General features: G+C 36.7%; 1 protein-coding gene across 8 annotated transcripts in view; it reads left to right on the top strand.

The window, feature by feature from the left end:
• The window catches only part of nrxn2b (neurexin 2b), a 380,291-nt gene that overhangs the window by 146,736 nt on the left and 214,217 nt on the right, over positions 1–19,338 (top strand). For 6 of the 8 annotated variants that reach the window (XM_055218533.2, XM_055218549.2, XM_055218495.2 and 3 more), the window contains exon 4: positions 18,779–18,808. The exons of the other annotated variants lie outside the window; for them this stretch is intronic. In XM_055218533.2, the coding sequence (XP_055074508.2) occupies positions 18,779–18,808 (30 nt within the window). The remainder of the gene's footprint in view (positions 1–18,778; positions 18,809–19,338) is intronic. 8 annotated transcript variants of the gene reach the window in all.

Here is a 19,338-nt window from a genome sequence, read left to right as displayed (position 1 = left end):
CAGTGTCATGTGAGAGAGGTTGAGGTGCCGCATGCAGAGAGAGAAAAAGTGCGCGAGCACAAGAGAGGCGCCGCTGAGGGCTCGCAACAGTGAATGAAGCCGTTTTAAATAGTAAAATAAAAATGTAAATGGTAATCATGAAAAATCTCTGGTGGCCAGTGCTGATTCTGTGGCGGCATGCCACAAATAAATCAATGTATGGGAATCATTGAAGTGTCTGAAAATTACCATTTTGACATGACACAATTGAAAGTTGCGTTATGTTATATTGCAGTACAATTAGGGCTGTAACGATACACCATGGCCATTAAGCCAACAGATGAAGTTTTACTTCTGTAATACAGCTTAAAAAATGTTTACTCTTAAGCCCACAAAGATTTTTCTCGCACTATGTTACCTAGTTTTCATCAGCAAAAATCTCATTGCATCATTATAGGCTACATTGAGAACTTGTACAGACGGCTGATCTAAGAACTTCTTTAGTAAATTATACTAATACTAGTATATCGTTTGGAATTTGAGTATTATATGCTACTACTGTTCAACTACTAACAATAATAAAAACCTCCCTGAGTATAAAGTATATTAGCCTGTATTTACAGCATGCAACGTTGCCTCTTCATATCCTCATTATCTGTCAGATGCTTGGTTATAAAAAGTCCAACATATTTTAATTTCTCACTCAGCGTAAGACACACATTAGTTCTGAAAATCATAACACTGTTTAAGATTTCAATCCAATTTATTTATATAGCGCTTTTCACAATTAATTGTTTCAAAGCAGCTTTACATCAATAGAAGCAGGGGAAAACACAGAAAAATCCACAGACAATATTGTCATGGTCCTGCCTTCCTGTCATAGTGATTCAAAGTTCATGTGGCAGGATCGTGGCAGTACCCATGTTTGGTGTTGTAGCTCATGGCCTTTGGTTTAGGTAGTGTGCTCCGGTGTCTTGTCTCTTGTCCCCGCCCCCTCGTTCTCCTGCTTATTGTTAATCATTAGTTAATTCCCATCACCTGTTCCCTCCTTGTTATCTTGTTTGGTTTCCTTATTTAATGTCACTGTTTCCTTTGTTCTGTGCAGTAGTGATGGGCAGTCCGGCTCTTTCCATTGATTCGGCTCTTTCGGATCAAGCTCTGGCTCTACATTTTAGTGATGGCAGTCCGGCTCTTTTCATAGATTCGGCTCTTCTGGCTCGGCTCCCTTAGAAGAGCCGGCTCCCCTGCATGCGTCTGAAGATTCGGCTCTGCTCATTCGCTACAAAGAATCAGCTCTTAGAGCCGCTCGTTCGCGAACGACCCATCACTACTGTGCAGGATCATTTTGTACCGTGTGTGTTTGCCAGTCGTGTTTGTCTAGAGGTCAAGTCAAGTCTAGTTTATCTGTTTAGTTGTTCGTGAAGTTTAGTCTTTGTTTAGTGTATATTCCCTGTTGATGGGTTTTGCCCCCACGTGGGCTATTGTTTTGTCTTGTGTTGTCACTATTAAAGTCTTTTGTTAACCCCTCCATCTCCGTCTGCATTTGGGTTCTTCCTGCAATCCTGACAAATATAAGTAGCAAAATACAGCGGCTATAAATAAACTTTACAAGCGAGGGTATTAATAATGTAACGTATACAATAGGGTGCTAAGTTAAGCCAATGTCGGCTGACACCCCAGGGTTGAAAAACCCCCTAGGAGAAAAACCTCACGACTTTTTTTAGCCTGGGAGAAATAAAAAGTCCTACTTTGTTCTTCTATAATTTCGTACCATTTTTCTAGCTACATTTTTAGGGGCTGCAGTATGATGGTCATACCATGGAGCTGGCGTTTTTTCTTCAATTCTCTTTTTCCGAATGGGAGCAACGGCATCCAGCGTGCTAGAACAAATGTTGTTCAGGTTTTCTATTACAATATCCAGATCTTCACGGTTATCTGCTTCATGTTGCATTTAGAACAGCTCCGGAAGAGTGCTAATAAATCTTTAGTGGTGGAAATTATTGTTCTGGCTAGTCTGTAGCATGTTGTGGACCGTGTGATCCTATTTAAGAGTATGATGTACGAGACAAGGCTGTGGTCTGAAACAGCATCGCTCTGAGGTGATATTTCTATGTCATTAATATTGAGCTTGAGTGACAGAATTAAGTCCAATGTGTGTTTACAGGTATGCGTAGGCACTGACACATTTTGTTTAATACCGAGAGAATTCAGAACATCCATAAACGCTCGTCCTAATGCATCTTTTGGGTTATCAACGTGGATATTAAAATCACCAACGATAAGAGCTTTATCTACAGTGACTACAAGCTCAAACAGGAAATCTGTAATTTCTTTAAGAAAATCTGTGTGGTGGCCCGGAGGTCTGTAGATGGTAGCTAGCACATAAGAAAGCTCTTTGTTGTTACAATCGGTTATTTCCATATTTAACAACATTATTTCAAATGAATTAAATTTTAGTTCAGATTTATGGTTTACTTTGAATAATTTATTGTAGATTTTAGCTAAACACCCCCTCTCCCCCCTTATAGTAATAGTCTTGTGGGGTGGATTCGTTTAAACTAATGTAATCATCTGCTTTAAGCCAGGTTTCTGTTAAGCAGAGCACATCTAAGTTTTAGTCTGTAATTATTTCATTGATAATAGGTTCTTTATTGGTAAGCGATCTAATATTAAGAAGGACAAATTTTAACATTTGAGTTTCATCTGTTAATGTATTGTGTTCTAATTTTATGTTAATAAGATTTGTACGAGACGAGGTAAACGGTGCTCTGTATTTGTTTGTTCGAGGAACAGACAGAGTCAAAATGTGTTGATACTCTGGTAAAATAAACTCTATGTGCTGGGATATATGTGATCTTGACATGTCAAGGCAGGTAACAGGCGGTAATGTTATGTTTTGCGGACAGGTAAGCCGTTCTGTCTGTTCCCTGACCTGGGCCCTGGATTGTCAGACAATATCACAAGTAAGACTATTGGTCTTACTAATGTCATTTTTCACCATTTATAGCACGGGTCTGTTGAATGCTTTATTCTGATTGGTTGAGAATAAAGTCACACCTGACCTATCAAAATTTCTTAAAATAACCACAAGCGCGATGTCTCTGGTAACCGTGGTAAAAGAGGAATAATTGACTCTGGTACTTTGTGGGTCTCAGTATTTTCAAATAATTCAGTGTAACTCCGCTTCACGTCGTGCTGCATTACCAACTTTCGTCTGCATTATTATTGAATAATTCAATGGCCCCTCGTCAATTATTCCCTATCTACACTGTAAAAAATAATATGCCCCATATACTCAATAAAATTGTGGCAACAGATTACAAGCAATATCATTAATTACATTCAACAAATCAAAATTGATTTAGATTTACTCTATAAACTCCTTAATATTAACATATTCAAAAAGCCAAACTGCAATTTGCAATTAAAAAGTTTATTAAAATTTAAACAAAATATTGGGTATACTAGACAAAGATCTAGCACTATACAATAAAAAATATTATGCCATATCTACTCAATAAAAGTGTTGCAACAGATTACAAGCAATATCATTAATTAAATTCAACAAATAAAAATTGAGTTAGAATCACTACATAAACTCCTTAATAGTAACCCATTCAAAAAGGTTAACTGCAATTTGCAATTAGAAATTAATTTCCATTTAAACAAAATATTGGGTATACAGGACAAAGACCTAGCACTATACAATAAATACTATTCAATTATACTATTTTAATTTAACATCATCCATTAATATTATTATTAGTAATGAGTATTATATCTGATTTCGTGAATGACAGACAAAGATTAATCAATTCTTATTTTATTGCAGTCAAAAGAATAGGAAAGCATCTCATTTTAATGATGTATTTGTCACAGTGTATTTTACAGTCTTTAAAGAAAACTGTCCACATTTCCCGACGAAAGGTACCATGTTTGTGTTCTGTTACATTGATTCACATCCAGAACATCAGACAGCAGTTTAGACTTACTGTACTGTAATCAGTTCATAAACTTTGAAGAATCCAGCTCCAAGAAAAGTTTCTGAAACACCTTAAAAGATGCCTGAAGATTCAATGCATAGATCCAATCCAGTGAGGACAAAGCCTGCCCTGGGAACACCTTTAAGGCCTCAATAACAATCCCAGCATCCTTTGGGCTTCCACTCCTAGAAGATCCATTCTTTACAATTACAGCCATCACAAGCTGCTCAAGTCCCGCCTTTTCATCTTTATCCTGCAACATTAAACAGCAAATATGTCTTAAAACCTTTATAAATGTATACAGCTTGAATATTGAAATAATCCACACATTAAACTTGTATATTAAAATGTTTTAAAGAAAACTGGAAGATATGTGCAATTGAGTTCATGTTGAGTTTGTGGCTTATTAGGTGTGTTTGAAATGTGCAGTAATATTGAAAACTGGTAATAAATTCTCATTGGAATTACAAATAATATCATAAAATGTTTGAAAAGATATATAATCTATATTTAAAATTAGGGCAAATCTTTTCCCTACATTTTTTTCTGTCACACGATAGGATACAGTCACATATTTATTTGTTAACCAAGTTACTCACATGTGTATATACACACACATACACTATATACACAATATAATATGTACAATATATTTATTTAATAATATTCCTCAGCTTTTGTTCTGAATAAAGTTCTCATTCAGCAATGTTTCACGTTGCCTGCAGGAAACTGCAGTATGTTACAGGCCTTCATGAACACACAATTTAGATAATAGGTCACGAAATTAATAATAATAATTGCTATGTTATGTAGAAAGCTTATACATTTAATATCTTACTCATCTTTTGTGGAATTAAATGAATAATGTTATATTTCCCCTCAGTAATGATACTGTACTCCAGTAAGACGCCATTGTCAAACAATTCAGTCAGCAATGGTTGTTCATGTTTTCCGCGGGAAAATTCAACACAGGGCGTCACAATTGAGCACACAATTAATTTACAGCGGAGAATAGTTTTACATTACCAATTTATTGGAATACTTTGTGGATATAATTAACACAAAACTAAATAAACCGAAAAAGACCGCAGTAAAGTCACATTTATCTTTAAAACCCGAACCGAGCGAGCGAGCAGAATTTGTCATAATAGATACATACATATTACATATCTATGAGAGTTAGTGATAAGAGAACCCACCCGTTCAGAGGAACAGTATGATTGGTCAGTTTTTCTGTCACTCAAAATGAGTTGCATCTGGACCACCAATCGCAGCATGCGAATCGACGAATGCATCCTAGATATGCGACCTCCTGGGTCCTAAAGCTGAAGTTACATCCAAACCCAGTTCATATTAATCCTTATTGTAATTAATATTTACAAATTACAAACAAATTATACAAAGAAACACTGCTTATAGACTTATAAGACTGAAGATTGCCCGTTAAATTTACCCGAAATGAATTTTATCCAGTTTAAACACTACATTGACGTCACAGCCAGCTGAGATTTTCAGCGAGACTGGCCGAGGTGAGGCACCGTTGTCCGGTATATATAAGCGCGGAGCGCCCGCTGATTATCTGGAGCTCACATCGCCACAAAACTCGAAGGAAATGTTTAGGCGATAGCTTTATGAACCAACTGCAGATTCTTGTTTAAAAAACATACATTCTCGACTGTATTCAGTATTCGCTACATGTGCAGATACACAATAAGAATAGCTAAATCCTTCACAAAAACAATAAGTTGTTTTTATTCCAGTCATTTTTAAAGAATTTTAACACAAAAAATACCAAACTACATTAAATTAATTTTATTAAATAAAGTTTACATATTCAATTTCATCAAATCTTCAAGCCTGCAGAATGACTTTTTACAGTGTAGATGATATCAGTTTAAAAAAACTGTTGTAGACCAGCACTACAAGGACTGAACACAACGAGATCATGTGTGTACACGATGTGATTCACTACAATATTCCCAATCCTACATCCAGTTGAACAGTCTTTCAAGTGTTCAGATAAATCATCCATATAAAGATTGAACAAGACAAGATTCCACCTTGTAAAGAGAAAGAGCATAGAGAAAAGAAAGGAAAGGTAGCCCAGAGGAGAAGAAAAGCAAACTCTGTCAATGTCTGTGGGTTCAGGAATAGAAATTGTACCTGATGATTAAATGTGGGTTGCGATTTGTTTCTACATCTTCTCAATCCTACAGTTTGGATATTTTGCACGCGAGCACTGCTAGAATTTGTGGCGGTCAAATTCAAACATCACAGTCATGCTAACCGCTATAGTGGATGGGTGGGGGGGTTTAGGCTTTTGACTTTGTTTGTTGCATTAGTGTGAATTTTGTGGTGCTAATTGCTTTAAGCGACGAGATCTTGGGTAGATGATGGCGTTGATGTGTTTTCTCTGCTGGAGAACATTAATTTCTCATTACTGTATGTTTTGTGTCATACCTGCTGCGTGACGCCTAATGAAGACACAGACTTGCTTTAGATGTTTCAGTGTGACAGTAGCTCGTAGCTTAGGACATTAAGCCGAGCTTCATTAGCCGGAGTTTAATGAGAGTATTAAAATATAACCAGTGCCAAATCATTTCTATGAGCTATTAAACACTCGGGAATTCCCCAGGAGTCATAGCTTCTGTTTCATAAAGGTTGGGATGTGGAAAAGTCGTGTGCATCTTCCCCATTTTCATGGTTGAATTCTGTGAATGTGTTTGTACAATACTCGTTTATTAACTCTTAATGTCTGATCTGTTTGATCACAACAGGATCACAGTGCATTTCGTTTTATAACTCTGTGTGTGACTGTGAGTTATATAAAGAGTTATAGAAACATTTCAAAATATTTGGTTTCGGGACTCTTTAACCTACAGCCACTGCAACATCTTAATGTACAATAACAGTCTTGTAAGAGAATGAGCTGCCGTTGATGTCATTGATGGTACGCTTGTTTGTTTTATGAAGGAGTTCGTTTCTCCAGCAGCTTGGGAGCTGAACTTTTTTATGAAAACTTTAATAAAGATGAAACGCCGTAATCCAGATCTCCTCCTCCGTCATCTCAAGCTCTCATTATTTCTGAGAAGGTATCACCGAAAAATAAAACTGGTTTTGTAGTAATCTGGAAAATATGTAACGTTAAACCGTTTACTGAGCTGTTTCAATTTCATTATTTAATTAATCTTACAATAGACGCAAATTGGTTTTCGCTGCTTGGCAGCATCAAAAGAGGATTTTCATCATTGTTATTTGCCTGATTGTCTCTGTGTGTGTGTGTGTTTATGTGTGTGTCTTTGTGTGTTTAATTGCTAAAGAGTGGGTCGATATCTCTAGTAAGGATAAATATTCAATTAAAAGTGGAATGGTTTTGGATTTTCTGTCTCACCATTAAACAGTTTTCCCACATTTCTGTGTTCAGGATTATTTGGGTGGGGCTAAAACGGTGACTTGATGATGCACTGGAGTCACCACACATGGCCCCGCCCCCAACTCAATAGTGAGCATTCATTCAGGTTGTAGCAGTATTTGAAATTTAAGAGAGACGACAGCTTTCCTGCGTGTGGGTGGGGTTTCAGTGCTGACAGCAGACACGGCCTCAGCGATTCAAAAGGTAACATGGTGACGTATATCTGAGTGAAACTGGGGCACGTTCAATCTCACACCGGTGCGCAACGTTTTGCTACGGTTTCCGGGTTGAACGACATATTTCCTGGAAACGGTGTGCAACGGAATGCAACAGGTTTTAGAACCGTTTTCTCTTGTTTGGTGGGTGTGTCAGAAATGTCGGCCCAATCAGCGGCAAGATGTATAAAACCACGCGGTAGTAAAGAGACAGCTCGCTCAATGGGTTCAAGTTGGAATTGTTTTCATTCTGGACGGCAAGGTCAGTGACTGTAACATCGAGGGTGTTTTACAGTATTAAACACGCATTTATAACGATTTCATCTAGCTTCAGAAACATTTAAAAAAGAACACAAGAATGGCCTCTCAGCTACCGTAGTTGCTACTCTTGCGTCATCACAACAGGGTGTTCAATGCCTCACCGTTTCAGTTTAATAAACGTTGTGCAATGTTTTGTCGGGGCTGAACGCAGCCCTGGCTTCTGAAATGAAATAAGGCAGGGCTGGATTTGAATTCATCCATCAAGATCTGATTGGATCGTTTGAAGTGGGGTCATGTTGCTAATTGCTAATCGCTGCGATCTTCTCCCGGACCCCGCCCACCTGCCGTAGGCCTACCATATGACCGGAAGTAAAGAGAGATTGTTTCCAGCAGGGGAGGTAATTTGAGTTTTTAATTAAAGATTATGAAGGCACATGACTTTTTTAATAATAATACAGCTCACAAGACAAGTCATTTGTAAAAAAAAAAAAATCCACGATATTACAAAACAAATGACATTTTATTATAATTTTATTTCATGGTGACTTTAACTAATAAACATGTCATGTTTTACTTAATGATGACTTTTCATTAGTTTATTAGCACATAAAAATATTTACCACTAGTTATCGTAGTTCCAGCTGGAGAACACTTAAGATACCTCTCTTGCGGCGGGATATTTTGTCTTTAAGTACTCCAACATGCACGTTGTGCTCCTGTATATGCAAAGGTCTGTATTACATGTATTACACATGACAGTATTCTTGGTTAGAAGTTTTATGAAACTTTAGTTCGGATTCATTTGCCATAATTCACACTGACACACACACACACACACACACACACACACACACACACACACACACACACACACACACACACACACACACACAACAGCAGTTAAACTCACAGTTCTCCAGCTTCTGATAGCAGGCACGACCCAGTTTAATTATTAAAGCAGACTGGCGAGTGCATCCATCATCCACGATAGACGCTAGCATAACTTCCCCTGAAACCTCTTTCAATTATAAAAATGCCTCCAGTTCAGCGTGGCAGATTTGTTCTGGTGTTAAAAGTTTCCTCTTCATGTATTTATAGGTCAGTTAATGTCTCACACATTGATTCAAGTTATTGTTAGTGTTAGTGTGAGTAAGCGTTGTGTTTATCAAGTGTTTGTTTAGTCTCTGTAGTTTCTAAAATTCACTCCACACAAAAATAATATCCATCTCATTTTTACAAGCACATTTACACTTTAAATGACAGTTTACAGTTAATGTCTATGAGATGTTCTGTAAAGCATATTGTCAAAGACTTTTAATTGTGTCTGAAGAAACTTGATTTTTTTCATTGTTTAATAGTGAGTTTGAATAACATGACAACCTTTAGATGAGGCTTTTAAGAAAACGACCTACAGCTGAAAGAAAATAATAAAAGCGATTGACTGTGAGGAGCAATATAAAGATGAGATATAAGTGAGAAACGGTGAGTAGTTTTAGTTTTGTTGTTGTTTTTAAGCAGATGACATGCGGATGATCCAGCTGTACGACTGGAGCAGATATTGAGCGGAAAGAGGGTCTCCAAGCACGTCCTTCTTAATGACAAAATGATGAGCCTTTTTACCATCTGTCACTCAATCAGCCTCAGCCAATCAGATGCATTGTGTAGTGAAGCCACCTGTGTGAATGTTTAATTATTCATAAAGAAGAGATTAAAGCACAGGGACTATAAGAATGTCAATATTAGTGAAGGAAGCTCACGGCTGCGACGTAGGCCTAAAATTTGGCTTCAGACTGAGACCTGCTGAGATGTAGTGAGACGTGTGAAAGCGTGTGTTGGCTGCGGATGATCCCATATGGCAAATGGAACGGCAGCTTCCTCGAATTGTCTTAACGCCGCCTCTTTTCCTTTAGTTTGCCAGAGATCTTTGCCAGGTGGCTAAATGTGACTCCCGCGTCGAACTCTCACAATGGAAAATACGTCAGTGAATGCTAACGAATGCTCATGAGGTAGGGATGTGCATCACCATAACTACATAGCCTACGATACAATACATATGAAGCAGCTACTGATGCGATGCGATTCACCCCTATGGATGCACTGCGGTCCGATGCAATAAAAAATAAGATGCCATGCAATTTAATATGGTACACTTTTAAAATGGTTGTGTTAAAACAACACATTTTTTGTCTATTTAAGCACAACAAAATTAATGTGTTGTCTCTAACTAGACACATCTCTGTGTTATTATTGGATCAACACATTTGATTGGTTTAAACACATTATTTATTTTAACACAAAATCAACACACAATGACACATATACTTTTATTTTAGTTTTAAAACAACACATAATGTGTTAAATAGAATAGCACAAAACAATGTGTAAAAAATAACACGCATATGGATTTGTTATTAGTTGTTGGAGGACAGCTCCATGTTATGCTCTATGTGACTTTCATGTCACACCTCTGTTTCGGTAGTGCTGTGAAACGCCAGCAGGTGATAAGTCAGCAATCCTAAAATATTGGTCACTTTCTAAATAATAAAAGTACAGCGCATCTACTCATAATCACCAATGCAATATGTTAGAAATTCTTATTTGTATCTGTACCACAGTTTTTAATCGCATCGTTAACTTTTTATGCGAATTGGGGAATCTTCCCATCCCTATCATGAGGCAAAGTACTGCCGTGTTTCTTATTCACAACAAGTTTTTTAGTTATAATATATGTAGAGTTTGGTTCCAAAACTCGATAAACACCATTTTTGAAAAAAAATGAGTTACTGCCAAAATCAGTATTATATCAGGTCAGTAGTTAAAAGTAAATTCTTAATTTTACGCAAAATCCAATATCTTTTCTCCCTTTTTTCCCAAAATGCGATAAACGCCACTCCTCCTTTTTTACAGAACGCAATAAATCCATTCCTGAAATTACAGCTCACCAGTCACGCAATGTAAACAAACAATGGCGGACGCGCTGAGTCCACGGAGTCCTAGTTTTCCTCATCTACTTTGTATTTCGCGATCAACAAACAAAACAAAATAATACTTTAATGGCATTGATAAACCTGTGATGGTTTTCTGTGACGGGAAAGAAACGTAAGCCATCAACATCTAATAATTTACACGAAGCACTCGGGAGACTGGTGCTTATCTCCTGACAGCATCAAGTTTCTCATGCTAACACATTGACCCCAGAGGATCTTATGAAAACTTTACATTATTTTACTCAAAGTCAACGAAAATCGAGCAGGACCAAAACATTTTACAGCTGATCGCTGTGAAAATGTAAAGAGACGACGTCAAGTATAACCGCAGCAATGACAGTGTTCTTAATATAACAAAGTAAGTGTTTTGGTTAATGCCATTAATGTTTATTTTTTAATCATTGTATACCACTAGTCAACTAAATAAATATAAAATGGTAAAGATGAATGCACATTTGTGACCCATCACGGAAACCAGGGACACAAGTCGGCAGCACAAATTTCGAGAAAATGAGAAACAAAGGTTTTTTTTTCAAAATTTGTGATTTTCGTTTTATTGCAGAATCTGTTAGTTGAGATCACGAAGAAGCCTCTCCATGTTTGAGATAGCAGTTTATGTATATTTAAAAGCATACATTTTGCGGTTAAAATAGGCTTGTTTTCCGGAGATTCTAGCGTGCAGCGGGTGGCATCATTGTCTGTGTGTATATTTACATACTGTATAAACTTGTGTTTTCGCCTCCGCCCCAAAGGGAACAGCCTAAATAAGGATAGTTCGCCCAAAACTGAAAATAATGTCATTAATGACTTACCATTATGTCGTTCTAAACTCAGAAGACCTCCGTTCATCTTCGGAACACAGTTTAAGATGTTTTAACATTAGATTTAGTCCGAGAGCTTTCTGTCTCCTCCATTGAAAATCTATGTATGGTGTCCATGTCCAGAAAGGTAATAAAAACATTATCAAAGTAGTCCATGTGACATCAGTGGGTCAGTAAAATTGTGTTGATGCATCGAAAATACAGTTTGGTCCAAAAATAGCAAGAATTACGACTTTATTCAGCATTGTCTTCTCTTCCGGCTAGAGCGTGAAGTCACGTGACTGTAGTGACGTGGCTGCCCTGTTCCTCAGACATGTTTGCTTAGTTTTATTTATTTTTTCAGACGTATAGCGTACGTCTCCCCAGACTGTAAATGAAGCTCGGGCGCACAAAACAAAAGAAATATAAAAGAAGCTGGGGCGGAAAAAATAACAGTCAACCGCATATACGTCGGCCGCGTCACTGACTTTATGGGGCGCCGCAGTCGGATGACGTCAAAGTACCGCGAGAGCTCTTTAAGAAATCTTACGGAGTAGTTTAATTTCGACTTGCTCTCGCGGTACTCTGACGTCATCCGACTGCAGCGCCCCATAAAGTCAGTGATGCGGCTGACTGTAATTTGTCCAAACACACAGAAGTTACACAGAGATCGTTGTATTCTTTATATAATTGGCTACATGTTTTGTCTATCAATATTTTCCATGAAGTCATTGGCTGATGGAGGAATGAGCGAGCGATTGGTAACATCTCTTAAGGACTTAACGTTTTCGACGGTGCTGTTTTTGGATTATCTATTATTTTAAATACAAACTTTGAAGGCGGGTTCATGTGTTTAATACCGGAGTGTAATCTGATATACCCTTACATGTTACGATGTAAATAGTCCTCAGATTGTATATTATATTGTATTACCAGAAGTTCATGCGAAATAGACTATATATCTATATTTCACGGATCATACGCATTTGTGGACAAAAATCATTGGATGATTCACACATCTGAAACACACTGGATTCGACTTGTGATCCCCGCAAAGGTAACGTTAAAAGTCCTGTTTATTTTTGCATTTTGTCATTCGGACTTCTGTAATAAAATACTACATATGCTGCTAGAACAGCTGTATCTCAAAACGGCTTTACAGGGGGTATGGCTTAGCTAAATGAGATGTTAATGGGCCCTATTGTCTCTCCAGCCAGGGAAAAGGGAAAGTGTTAACTTTTTTCTTTCTCAAATTTCTCAGCATTCTCTTTCTTGAATGTGTTACATTCAAATGGCCACAACTTCTCCAAATCTTATCAGATTTCCATGTGTTACACATCGTTGGAAAGCTTAGAATCTGCACTTTCAGAATCTATGAATAACTCAAAATGCCCCAGATCCGACTTGTGTCCCTACTTTCCGTGAATGGTCACATTTATACATTGATTTAATAGATTTATAGCATTTTGAAATAAAAAAACTGTCATGGATTTATTGCATTTTGTGGAAAAAAGAATTCGTTTTTATAATAAATCTTTGAAAATCAAGTTATGGTTTTGAATTTTTTATGTTTTTATAACCTAAAGATGCTATGGGAAAGTTTGTAACAGAAAATAGTGGTTTTCATCTTGTCACTTTCTTGGTATAGAAAACACGTTTTTACCAAAATTTGTCAAAATGGATTTATTGCGTTTTGGAACCAAACTCTTCATATACAAACCATTTTAAATGGCTAAAACAGCTTGTAATTTTCAAACAGGCAAAAATTGGGTAGTATGCCATACACACACACTTCAGGTGAAACCTCTAATGTCGTGTGTGTGTGTGTCAGATGACCCCTCCCTCCTCTACTTCAGGGCACCAGCTAAAGAATTTCAATTTAACAATAAGAATCTAAATAGATCAATAAACCAATTAAGAAAATATGTAAATTAGAGGGAGTTTGTCATCTAATTTATCTGAAGGATTTTGTGAGATTCTGATCAGCTTTCAGAACCTTTACTGTAACTGTATTATCAACCCAAGGAAGACACAGTGGTAATAGACTGGAATTTATTAAAAAAAGATAAACAAGAATAAATAAAAACACTACTAAATAATACTAAAATACTAAAGAATAGAAAAAGATAGATTCTTTAGATAAGGAGGAGTTTGCATTTTGGCGTTTTCCTGATGCAGAACCGTGATTGGCTGTTGATGTCAGAGGAAGTCCACAGAATGGGACCCACTTTTCTTCACTGTGAGGAACTCATTTGTATAGCAAAAAGTACATAGTTTAACTTTTGTCTTTAGAATTTCATCTATGCACTTTCCACTTTCCAAACCTATTTCCAAAATACTGTTGGCATTGTCCTGAATGTAAAAAGTATAAACATGACAGCAAAATGTTACTATATAATACATGCATTCATTCATATGTTAATAACTGTGATTATTTGAACAGTTTCATAACACAGAGGTTTAATTCAGAATGCTAGTCAATACGTGATGGTTTTAAGTTAATTTTGTTGGTGGAAGAATGTAAAGATTGTTCTTTGGTAAGCTGAAACTCTGCAAAGTCATGCTGTTTGCTTAAGATATTTATGATCATCCTGGTTTCGGATGAGGTTGAAGGGGGTTTTAATGCATGATAAGTAGAAATGCCAATCAAAATATCCTCTTCTTCAGCCATAAAAGATGTCCGAGCAGCCTGTAATCCGATCGAACTGGACGCCTGTTTGTGTTAACCCACCAGAATCTAGTCTAAATGTAGCAGTATAGAGGGGTCTGAAATGCATGTTATCTGCTGTTCCTACAAAATGGTCATACGTGCTTAAACGTGCTAACAGACACATTCAGAAAAGCTTTTGGGTAAAATGAACCAGTCAGTCCATGGCTGTGGGCGGGGCTTTATTAGTGTGACATCACATTAGCAAAAGATGTCATGTCTTATAAGATAGCTCTGGATTAACAGGAATTAAAACAGAAGGAATAGGTGTTTTTTTTCATTGTTAGGGTTGTTGTGTTTTATGCCAAAAGTGGATTTTGCATAATATGGGCCAGTTTAAATAAAAGCGTTTATTATGCAGATTGAAGGACCTTGTCACCGTTTGACTATTATAAATGATGTTTTATTTTTTTAAAGTCTGAAATGTTTCTGCTGTTGACGCAGCTCTGGGTAGGCTAGACTGTTTCAAACTTCAGAGGGTGCGACCTTCAAAGGATCCAGCTTTTGAATTAGGATGCAGCCAGCAACACACACTGATACAAAGGTGTTTGTTGTGGTGTTTCACAGAGCTTACACAGGCCCTTCACAGACATTATCTGTTGTTTATTTGTCAGCGAGTGTCTTCGGGTTTTGTTCGTCTTAGTGCCTGAATGCGATCTCATACTGTAATTACTGATGAATTGTCTGCTAGATTGTATTACTGTTTAAACAGCACTGGCTGGTTTGCTGAAAGGGCTTGTAAATCACATCGGATAACTGCAGAGTCTGCAAAATGAATACTACACGGAAATGGGTTTAGGCACTTGTCAGCTGATCAAACCATTTAAGAGGAAAACACAGTTTTAACAGAGCTCAATAGTCAGTACATGCTTTCTGTATTTCTACATGTATCAATGTGAGCAGGCCATGTTAAATATAAGGACTTATCTCAGAACATTTAGAAAAGAGGAAACAAGTAGCACAAACATCCATTATAGATATATGCAAACTAAATGAGAAGAGAAAACAGAGATGAGAGGTCAGAGAAGGTCACTGTGGAGGAAGTACAGACATCTGAATCTCATTATCTCTGAAGGAAAGACTGGAGAACAGGTGAAGTAACATCATCACCAAATGATTTCAATTTAAAACATTTTGAATTGATCTCATTTAAAACATTCATTCATTCATTCGTAAACCTGCTCTTAGGCTCTTCATTTCTTAATGCATGCACATCTCTTCATCTCACGTTTTTCATTGGCAGCCTTCTGCTAAAAGTAGGAAACTTTGTTAAGGTGCGTTTTTCCCTTTCAAAAAAGATTTTCTGACTTTTGAATTCTATTCTATATTCCATTCTATTCTATTTTCTTGACATTTGTATTTTACATACATACATGTGTTGATTTTTTAAGCAACAATGCAATTCTATAGACTTGACAGAGGTTTACTTGAGATTTTTCCTCTAATGTTTAAGACCTGACTGGCTGAGGATTAATACGTTAAACTCATCATCTCTCATTTCTGCTTCCTTTTCTCTGCTTTGTACCAAACATTTCTGATGTCCATCTACAAAATAGATTTCAAAATAAGATTATCATTATTATTTATAAACTTACTTTAGTTTTACTATGTTTTCATAAGATATCTCAATGGCGTGGCGTCACCTGGATTTTTGTATGCGGCTGCGCACGGCTGAACGGACAGAAGCACGCGTCCGGACATGTTTTTGTACATGCACGCATCTGTGCGATTGATTAAAGGTGCGTTCCATTCGACCGTAAGTGGACTGCGAAGTGGACTTCACAGAGTGTTCCGCCATCTTAAGTGAGATTCCAATCCGAAGGGAGCGAACATGTTCAGTTCGAAGGGCACTGCGCATGGCATAGGGAATCAGGGAACATCGATACATCACTTCACAGGAAGTGGAGAGCGATAATTACCCAACTGTCATTGCGAGCACCTAGTGATCATCAGTCAGAACAGTCAGACCGCTATGCAATTATATGATCATTGATGAAACACACATATATATACACATAGTTAACCGAATTAAAGTTTATTTTCATGTTTGTAAGCAGGGCTTCAATTCTGTTAATAGTCAAGTAATAGCAGCAATAGTCAATTAAACTGTACGTTTTTCATGTCATAGTACTCAATGTTTTTTATTGTATAGTGTACATATTTTAAATGTGATAGTAAATTAAAATTAAATGAATGTAGTCCTGTATATTTATATATATTATATTTATATATATATTATATTTATATATATATATATTATATTTATATATATATATATATATTATATTTATATTTATATTTATATATATATATATATATATATATATATATATATATATATATATATATATATATATATATATATATATATATATTTTTATATATATTTATATATATATTTATATATATTTATATATATATTTATATATATATTTATATATATTTATATATATATTTATGTTATATCAATCTGCGCGACCCCGTCGTTGACTTCCTTTGATGACGTTTGCAAGTTATTCCAAATGAGCGGTTATTGTCAGTATAGTTCACTTCAACTGATATATCGTGCTCAGAGAGTAGGAAACACTCCGTAGGGACCCTGTCGAATGGAACGCATCTTAAGATTCCCGTCGAACGATGTGAAAACAAAATGCTGCCAGACGTTGGACTTAAAAGAAGACGGGGCAATTTCTGTTACTACCGAAGTCATGTTGCTGACCTTCAGTTCAAGCTGCAGGTGATTCAAGCGATGTCTGTATGTGACTGCGGTGAAGCAAAGGTGACGCTGGCACAGAGTAGATCACGCGTTGACCGGTCAACGAATAAAATTAAAAGAACGTCATTGTATAAATATCCCCATCATGCTACGCTGCAACATCATGGCATTTTTTTGTATTGTGAAGTATCGTACTGCAATTGATCGTTACATCCATATAGCTGGCAGAGAGCAAAATTTGCTGTCATGTATTAAATAAATATAATTAGGTGTAGGTCACGAAGCAAAATAGTTAGAAACGTATTATTGGAAGAAATGGCAATTAAGAAAAAACAAAGAACAGCACACTGCTACTATGGCTCTCAATATTTATTATTTAAAAGACAACGTTTCGACCAAAAAGGTCTTTGTCAAGTCAAACACACATTTTTTTAAAACATCAAAACATCATGATTTAACAACTCTTAAGAATTAAACACACCTGATATCATACAATCAGGCACACCTGATACTACTAATTGGCTCTAAGTGAATAAACCTCAAATCACCACCAAGGAAAGCAACAAAAATAATTTTTTTAAAAAAAATATTATACATATCAACAAAATCACAAAAAAGGTTTCAAAGCAAAATCCAAATTTAAACCCTTAGGAAATAGGGTATTAAGTGTATGGATATAAAACGCCTCCCTCTGTAACAGAATTCTATCAATATCGCCACCCCTTCTGGGTACTCTGACATGTTCAATCCCAAAATAACGAAGAGTCGACAAATTATGTTTCAAAGCATTGAAATGTACAGCAATAGGGCTTTTTGATCATTTAGCCATATATTGCTTCGATGTTCAGCAATACGCGTTTTTAAACAACGCTTTGTTTTACCAATGTATGCCAATGGCAATTGCCACACTTTTCTAATTGATATTATTTCAATGTTTGCTGGGTTTCTGTTGCAGCGTATTGTTTTTGCAGCATAAATGTCAAATTTTGATCCTGAATAAAAATCTTTTGAAGATCAGTGATGTGCTGTTGTGCCTGTCGAGACGGTGAAGGTCCTTCATTGCACCTTTGATAGTGATCTGAAGAGAAACGCCCGTCGACTGTCAGACGCTTTAGATGTCACGTGTGGTTTTGAAGTTTGGTTTGTTAGGGAAACGGTGATCCATGAGATTTTGCTTCAATTATTTTATGGCTTTCATGAATTACACACTAGGCGTTTTTTCTTGTAACGTCATTAATACAGTAATCATTTGTATGGCGTTTGATTGGAAAGTTGACAGCTGTCACTCATTTGAATATGTTTGAGGTTTGCTGAAGGGATTTTATTGATGTTGCTTATGGCTTTGCTGTGTTGACTGCTGTAGATAAGAGCAGGCCGACGGTCTCTAATAGAGGCTATTAAATTCTGCCAAACAGTTGTGTGTGTCTTTCATAAGACCAAAGGAAAAAAGCATTTAAGCAAGCAATAACCTCCGGGAGTTGCACTGAACAAAATGCTTTTTTCTAAGCCCACTCCCCTCTCAAGAAGTGTGTTTTACTTTTGATTTTTCTCTTTTCTTTCGTTTGGTTTATTTTGAGTTGACCTTTGACATCCAGACGTGTGCTGGATGTCTGTCACAAACTGCAGTCCAACCTTGTGACAAAAGCTTCTGTTCTGCTTCTACCGTTTCTGAACTTCGGTTTTCATTTCTTGCTTTTATTTTTGTTCTTTCCTTCAAGGTCTGGCGCACCTGACGTTAAACAGCCAAGGTACGGGTCATTTTTTTGCATCCTTATTTTAGTGAGGAAGTCAAATCTTCTTGTCTCTCCCCTCCACCCTCTGTCTTATGTACCCTAATCCCCTCCAAACCCTACGCCCCTTCATTTCCTGTGGAAACAACACCCCCCATCTTATTGTGTTGGTTTCTCCTTCATCACGTCCTGTGCCATGAAGACTGGCCCGTAACCTCTGACCTCTCGTCCACAGGTAACGCTCTTCTGTTCTCCCTCTTGATTGGCTTGTGCAATGTTTCTGATGATGGTGTGTCACATGTCTCAATGATGTTCAGAATGCACAGAGTTTCTCTCTTCTACTCTGTGATCATTCATATTGTTTGGCAATATTATTAAAAAACTTGGATTAAGGACTGTGCAAAGCAAATAAGGTTTTTATTTTTCTCCTAATTTAATTTAAAACTCAAATAATATGTCAAATGTACTGTACTGTTGACCTTTATATGTGCTCTGTTACCTGTACCCTTATGTCTGCTTTCTACTGTACATCTACCGCTAACATTAGA

This window comes from Misgurnus anguillicaudatus, chromosome 21 (assembly GCF_027580225.2).
Source record: "Misgurnus anguillicaudatus chromosome 21, ASM2758022v2, whole genome shotgun sequence".
Lineage (NCBI taxonomy): Eukaryota > Metazoa > Chordata > Actinopteri > Cypriniformes > Cobitidae > Misgurnus > Misgurnus anguillicaudatus.
This window is presented reverse-complemented; position numbering and strand designations above follow the sequence as displayed.